This window comes from Emiliania huxleyi, assembly GCF_000372725.1.
Source record: "Emiliania huxleyi CCMP1516 unplaced genomic scaffold EMIHUscaffold_1048, whole genome shotgun sequence".
NCBI lineage: Eukaryota > Haptophyta > Isochrysidales > Noelaerhabdaceae > Emiliania > Emiliania huxleyi.
In genome coordinates, this window is record NW_005202126.1 from 3,950 (window position 1) to 10,186 (window position 6,237).

The 6,237-nt window shown below is 62.5% G+C and overlaps 4 protein-coding genes across 4 annotated transcripts; all 4 read right to left on the minus strand.

The window, feature by feature from the left end:
• Nucleotides 1-845, minus strand: EMIHUDRAFT_251160 (hypothetical protein; the record flags this gene model as incomplete). The annotated part of the gene is made up of 4 exons (XM_005792816.1): nucleotides 1-182; nucleotides 264-303; nucleotides 558-602; nucleotides 711-845. The coding sequence occupies 4 exons, from the start codon at nucleotides 843-845 to the stop codon at nucleotides 1-3; spliced, it is 402 nt and encodes a 133-aa protein (XP_005792873.1).
• An 820-nt stretch (nucleotides 846-1,665) lies between these two features.
• On the minus strand, nucleotides 1,666-2,647 carry EMIHUDRAFT_425537 (hypothetical protein). Its single transcript, XM_005792817.1, has 4 exons — nucleotides 2,585-2,647; nucleotides 2,420-2,515; nucleotides 2,167-2,264; nucleotides 1,666-1,987 (listed from the first exon to the last, which is right to left on the minus strand). Exons 1-4 carry the CDS (start codon nucleotides 2,631-2,633, stop codon nucleotides 1,955-1,957), a joined length of 276 nt encoding a protein of 91 aa, XP_005792874.1. The 5' UTR covers nucleotides 2,634-2,647; the 3' UTR covers nucleotides 1,666-1,954.
• An 824-nt stretch (nucleotides 2,648-3,471) lies between these two features.
• On the minus strand, nucleotides 3,472-4,942 carry EMIHUDRAFT_446776 (hypothetical protein). The gene is made up of 2 exons (XM_005792818.1): nucleotides 4,919-4,942; nucleotides 3,472-4,849 (listed from the first exon to the last, which is right to left on the minus strand). Exon 2 carries the CDS (start codon nucleotides 4,834-4,836, stop codon nucleotides 3,721-3,723), a length of 1,116 nt encoding a protein of 371 aa, XP_005792875.1. The 5' UTR covers nucleotides 4,837-4,849; nucleotides 4,919-4,942; the 3' UTR covers nucleotides 3,472-3,720.
• A 283-nt stretch (nucleotides 4,943-5,225) lies between these two features.
• EMIHUDRAFT_251163 (hypothetical protein) lies at nucleotides 5,226-5,848 on the minus strand (the record flags this gene model as incomplete). The annotated part of the gene is made up of 3 exons (XM_005792819.1): nucleotides 5,226-5,407; nucleotides 5,498-5,694; nucleotides 5,775-5,848. The coding sequence occupies 3 exons, from the start codon at nucleotides 5,846-5,848 to the stop codon at nucleotides 5,226-5,228; spliced, it is 453 nt and encodes a 150-aa protein (XP_005792876.1).
• Between the last annotated feature and the right edge of the window lie 389 nt (nucleotides 5,849-6,237).

Sequence of the window (6,237 nt, forward strand, 5' to 3'; positions counted from 1 at the left end):
TCAACCGAAATCGCGCCACCCTTTGTGCACTTTGAGCAAGAGTCGCTCCTCGTCTCTCGCAATGTTGTTGTGACGGTTGAATTTTTGCCGATTTCTGTAAGCGTCCATTTTTGAATAGGTTTGGAAACCACCGAGGGGTACGATTCCACATAATTCATCCGACGGAAACGTGGCGATGGCACCTGATTCGGGGCGCAGGGGGGGGGGGAGGATTTGGTTCTGATGAAGGTGGGGCAGCACCGAGGGGGATGGGGGAGGGTCACCGTTTGGGCGAGCCAAGGCTGTGGCGCCGACGGCGGCACCCTTGTACGAGGCTGTGAGGGGAGCGGCGGCGAGAGGGGGGGCGGCGGCGACGCAGGCGAGCCGCACACGCGCGCGACGGAGGGAAGCGCGGGCGGCGGGAAGAAGGAGGACGGCGGCGGCGGCGAGGCGCAAAACGGGGGCGGCGGAAGTGGGGGCGACGGCGGCGGCGGAGTGAACGGCGGCGCGCGCACGGACGGCGACGAAATCGACGGCGGGGAGGGGCGGGGCTGCATGGCGGCGGCGGACGCGCACACATTTGTCGTGCTTGCGCATTGGCACTCGACGTCCTCCTCGGCGACCTGCGTGCGCGCGGGAACGGCAGGGGTCATTTCGCGCGCACCGGGCGGCGCCGTGCTCGCAGCAGCCGGGATCGCGGCAGAGTATGGTGGAGAGCTCTACCCGCGCACCTGCCCAGCGAGGAGCGCGACGCCGCTCCTGGCAGGCGAGGCAGGGATCTCGGCGACGTTGGAGAGCGGGCGGACGATGTCGTGGGCGACGCCCGTCCGCAGCCACGTCGTGGTGACGATGATGGCGAGGAGCATCACGGTGGAGAGGAGCGTCCCGGCGCTGCTTGGGCTCGCTCGAGTTAGCGGTGTGGGCACGGCATGGGTGTTTTTGTTGTATCAGGGCTTGGAGGTGGACCTCCAAGAATTTTGGACATTCTACTCTCCGGCGCGCCCGCGGCGCTCTCCAAATACTCGCTCAATATAGCGGCGTGCAGCCGGCGGCGCAGCCACGCCTTGTTGCCCGAGAGGGCCTCGCCACGCTCGCCCAGCTCCTCCTTGCTCCACCACCTTCATCGCCACCAGATCCTTTTGGACCTTTCGCATCGCCGCCGCCGCAAAGAGCCCCGGGCTCAGCCTCGTGCTCAGCAGCGCCTGCCCGCCCGCGGCCACGGTGACGCGACGGCGTGTGCATCACCGTTGCCCAGGCGCGAAAGTGTGTTGTGGGAGGATGCGTCCTTATGTGTCACAAACTTGTAGCGCTACATGTACATGTTGTTTGAACACCCACCGGCGGGCGCTCTCGAGGCGAGCGGCAGCATTTTTTGCTGCACCCGGCGCGCGCAGCGCCGAAGAAAATTTTGAAAAATGCTAAAAGTTGGGCGCTCCGAGACGACCAAAGTGGTAAAAGTCGCACTCTCCCCTGACCCGAGGCTCTCCAGATGCAGAACGCAGAAGAGATCCTAAGTCCTAACCCTCAGACTATGCAAAAAGTTACACGGGACATCTACCGATTTTGAAATTTAATATATGTATGTATTTAGGGGATGCGAATGTTGGACGGAGGGTGGACGCGTATAATTATTAATAACGTATACGGCTGGGCTCTAAAGTCTAATTCTCGTATGTCGTAATTGTCATACTTTGGCAATCTGCTCTTATACAACTATTCCAGCGACGCACAAAAGGTAAACACTGCCCAAAGTCCAACGGTACACGTCTTCGACCGGGCGGCGGCCGGGGCTGTGGACCAACGTATCTACACTGCGCGCGCGATGCAGACTCCTGCTCTCGTGTGCTCTCTCCCGGCGCTCTCTCTCATGAACAACTCCACCTCTGCCGCTGCCCTGACTTCCCCGGCGCCTGGTCGCAGACAACATCCCTCACGGATCGACAGCAAGCACACGGTGGCGCTCGGCGCTCGCGCCCTAATAGCCCCGCGTGGTGGGGAGTCGGGTGCCCTGGAAAGGGGGGGGGGGGGGGGAAGCGAAGGCGGGCGTGCGGCCGAGAGAGAGAGAGTCGGGCGAGTGGCATATGCGATGTGGTGCGGGTGGTGCTGGCGGCGAGCACGACGGCGGTGGTGGCGGCGGTGGAGTGAGGGCGGGGCGCGAGGGCTTGAGGAGGGGAAGGGCTACGAAACCTCCGAGTCCTGGATGTGGCCCTGTTGGACGCCGTGGTTTTTCTTGGCAGTCTTGAGAGCGTCCACGTAGTCCTGCTTCGGCAAAAACGCGTGGTCGCCTGCGCAGGCCGCGCGTGCGGGTTGCGGCCTGCCCGACCAGCAACCCTCTCGGTGGCTGTGTGCGCCGCGGTGGACGGTTGTGTGCGGTAGGGCGTGGAGGACGGCAAATTGTGAGGCAAGGATGGGGCTGGTCAGGCTCGAGGGGGCTGCTTACCCGAAGAGTGGCGCCGCATCACCTTACTCGAGGTCTGGGGAGAGAGGTGGGTCTCCTTGGCGGCGACGACCGCCTTTGGCCGCAGGAGGATCCAGCCTGCGAGCACGGATCCCACTGGGCGTGAAGAGAAGCAAGGCAACGCAGCAAATACACAGCCTCACGCACCGCCGATAGCGGCGACAGCGGCCGCTCCCACTGCCTTGGTGGCTGACATGTTGAGAGAGATTGGGTTCGTTGATTGTCCAGTTTTAGCGGCATTTTTCTTTCTTTTTTATTTACAGTGAGTCGTCCCCGCCAATCCAGTATTGGATTTGAGGGTCGTCGTACAGTATTGGCGTCATCACTCACAACATCGTGAGCAGAGCTGCTGTCGAAAATGTCATTCGCCTCGCTAGTAGAGCCGGAGCCGCATGAGTCTTGTGGTCGGAGGAGGAGTCGTCGGAGGAGCGGTCGGACAGCCCGCGCTTGTCGCGCCTGATGCGCTCTGCGAGGGGGCCGGGCGTAGTCGTCGTGCTCGAGCGTCGGGAAGACAGCGCGCCTTGCGACCTTGTCGGCCGAGCTGCCATCCCAGTACAAGGTGTACCACAGAACCAGTCGCCGCGAGGATAGAACCAAGCGTTGACCAACCTGTACCGTTCGAGAGCGGCCGCCTGAGCGGCCTGAGCAGCCGCCTGAGCAGCGCCTGAGCAGCCGCTCGGGCAGCCGCGGCAGCGGCAGCCTCTCGAGCCGCCGCCTCGCGCGTGCCTTGTTTCTTGCTTTCTTCTCCTGCCGCGTGCGCGACGTCTGCTTCTTCTTCTTCTTGGCGCCCGCAGAGTGGGGCTGGCTGACCCGCCAGAGGTCGTGCTCTGGACGAGACTGGGGCAGGGCGACTCACCGGAGGTGAAGGGGGACGAGGGCGGAGGCAGACTCAGCTGCTCTCCGTTGACCTCATGTTGGTGGCAGAACCAGTTGGTTCCGTGGCAGTCGTCTCTCTTCTTCGTACAGAGGTGCTAGGATTGCGAGAGTCACAACCTTTCGTTCCGGGCCCCTTGCGTGGATTAACTATGAGCGAGGCCACTGCGAATCGTTAGTGTTTAGTGGATACGTCAATGAACACACCAGTGAGGGAGGGCGAGACGATCGAGGGGTCCCGTGCCATGCGGAATCGACCCTATCCCAGTGCAACAGTGCAACAGTGGATACGTACGCATCTGTGTCCGCGTAGTGTGTCTAGAGATCGTGGCATCGCGCGGCTGCAAAAAATCCAAGACAGGAACCCCGCTCCCGCGCTCCCCGCACGCGCACCCACACATAGCCTGCATCTACTCGTCGCAAATGATGGCGCCCTTGACCTTCATCCTCACGGCGAATGCCCTCTTCTTGTTGAGCAGCAGTAGCGTCTTGCCGTCGCGCCCGCCAAAGCAGAGGTTGCTGACGCCACCCTTCACCTTGATGCGGCCGAGGTAGCTACCGTCGGGCGAGTAAACGCGCACGCCATCGCCGCAGCCCGCGTAGAGGTTGCCGCGCACGTCGCACTTGAGGCCGTCTGGGTAGCCCTCGGCGCCCGTGTCGACTTCCTTCTTGTCGCACAGATCAATCAGCTTACGCGCGTTGGCCAGCGACGGCGCGCTGCCGTGTTGGCCGTCATGCACGACGTCATACGCAAAGACGCAGCTCCTCTCGCCGCCAGGGCACGCGTGCCGAAGCTGCTTGCCGCGGGCCCACTTCCCGCTCCACACATCAGAAACGTAGGCCGTCTTCTCGTCGGGCGACAGCAGCACGCCATTCGGCTCATCGGCGCGCCTGTCGACCCTGCGCCACTCGGCCAGATCCGAGCACTTTTGCGGGTGCGACGGCACAGCCCAGACGGCCTTGGCGGTATCAAACGGAGCCGCGCGAAAGCCCTGCGATTCGAGGCCGTACGCAGGGTCCGTGAAGAGGAGATGACCGGAAGACTTGTGCAGCACGAGATCATTCGGCGAGTTCAGCGTGAGGCCGGCTTCTGGGCCGAGTCGCGTCGCCACGCTCAGCGTTTTGTCGATGTGCCACAGCGAGCCGCTCACGGAGCCCAGCCCTTGCGAGCACAGGAACGCACCTCCCTTGAAGTCCGTGGTGCCGCCGTTGCCCATCTCTATCGCTTCTTCGAGCGCACGCAGCCGGCGCACGTTTCCCGACGGGTGGTGCAGCGCTATGATCTTAACGTTGGTGGCGAGGGTGTTTTGCTGCAGCCGGTCGGACGTGACGAGCCACTCCGAGGAGCTCGGAATCCAAACGCCAGCCTCGTGGAAGAGCGGCTCGTCACATTCGGCTAGCAGCACCGCAACAGACGTGTGCAGCTCGTCAAACTCGCAACTGGTCGCCTCGGTCGCCTCGAAGACGACCGGCCGCTCCGCCGGCTCGCACACGTCGGGCATGGCCGAGCAGCAGATGAAGCGCATGGTTCCAGTAGACCTACTGTTAAATGATAGTAGTAGGGCAGTGTGGTCGCAGGGCGCCCGGGTCGCCTCGGAGCAGCCCCGCCGCGGGTGGCAAAGGAAATCACTGGCTCCGGCGCGCGCATTGCAATGCCGCAGGCGTGACATGATTGGGCTCTGTGATCTAGATATCCGAACCTTTGAGCTGTGAAGGTCGGCCCGCCCCGGCGACACTCTTAGGGACTGCTGTAGGTAGGTGTCTGTCGACTCTCACAGCGAGGGACGAGGAATTCTCGTGGTGTGTGTGTGTGTGTGAGAGAGAGAGAGATGTAGATGTGAGAGAGAGATTTTTATTAACCAACAAGAAATCACGACTCTCACAGTGATTTGGGCTCGGCAGCTTGTTAGCCCCCTCAGCCGAAGCTGGGGCCGGTCCCGTAGCCGAGAGAGCCCGCGCCGATGAGTTCGACGCGGTCGGGGGGGCCTGCGGAGAGGCCAGCGAGGTGGCGATCGCTGTACTTCATGGTGTCATCAAGTGACTGGCTGACTCGCCAGAGGTCGATACTCTGGACGACCCATAGGATGCCACGAATGCCTGGAGGAGAGGGAGGCGAGGCCAGAGGCAGGCTCAGCTGCTCTCGGGTGATCCCGCTTTGGTGGCTGAAGGACCCGATGGTCCTGTCACATTCGTGTTCCGAGTCGTGGGGGTAGAAGAATTCGAGGTAGAATCGAGTCAGCACTTCCTTGTAGTACAGCGGACCGCCAGGCTCGCCGGCAGCATCCGCAGGGAGGCAGCATATGAGGCACCAGTTTTCTGGAGTGCTCAGCAGCTGCGGCCGCGCGGTGGCAGAGTCGGCCGCGGTTCGAGCGAGCAGCTTTTGGCTGCGGGTTCGAATCGCGGAAGGCTCATGCCCTCGCGGAGCGACGCGGGTCGCGCGGCGCGCGCGTGTGCGAAATGCGACAAAAGACGAAAGACGACAGGCGCCTGAGCGCTGTACGCCTGAACTTTTGTCGCCGCAATCGCCACCGCCGCCATCTTAGAGAGAAGCTCAGGGTTGGGTCGGAACACAAGCTCGTCAATGTCCCCGCCCACGTCGAGCCGATGAGCCCGGTGTGCGGTGAGGGCGGAGGCGATGTGTCTCGATCACAATTCTGCGCTGGCAAGTGTAGTCATCGGAAGGGACGATGCGCGCGTACTGTGTAGAACTGGAGCGCTGCTACAGAGATTGCACAGAGCGACGGCAAGCACACAATCAGGCCTACCTACGCCGCGTGGATGCTCCACATACACGTATGTGAGTCGGGCTGGCTCGAGCCTCCTTCCGTTGCGTCACTAGTTTGCATAGCGAAAACCGGCGATTTCGAAGCCTGTGCGCTGTGGCGGTTGGGTTCGCTAAGAAGGAGGGGGAGAGAGCGTTGAGGGGG

Excerpts from the sequence above, each read along its gene's own strand:
- EMIHUDRAFT_446776 (XM_005792818.1), bottom strand. The coding sequence starts at position 4,836 with ATGCGCTTCATCTGCTGCTCGGCCATGCCCGACGTGTGCGAGCCGGCG.
- EMIHUDRAFT_425537 (XM_005792817.1), bottom strand. The coding sequence starts at position 2,633 with ATGTCAGCCACCAAGGCAGTGGGAGCGGCCGCTGTCGCCGCTATCGGC. Across the intron at positions 2,516-2,584 it reads CGCTGTCGCCGCTATCGGCG|GCTGGATCCTCCTGCGGCCA; the intron begins GTGCGTGAGGCT and ends CCGTGCTCGCAG. Across the intron at positions 2,265-2,419 it reads GATGCGGCGCCACTCTTCGG|GCGACCACGCGTTTTTGCCG; the intron begins GTAAGCAGCCCC and ends CGGCCTGCGCAG.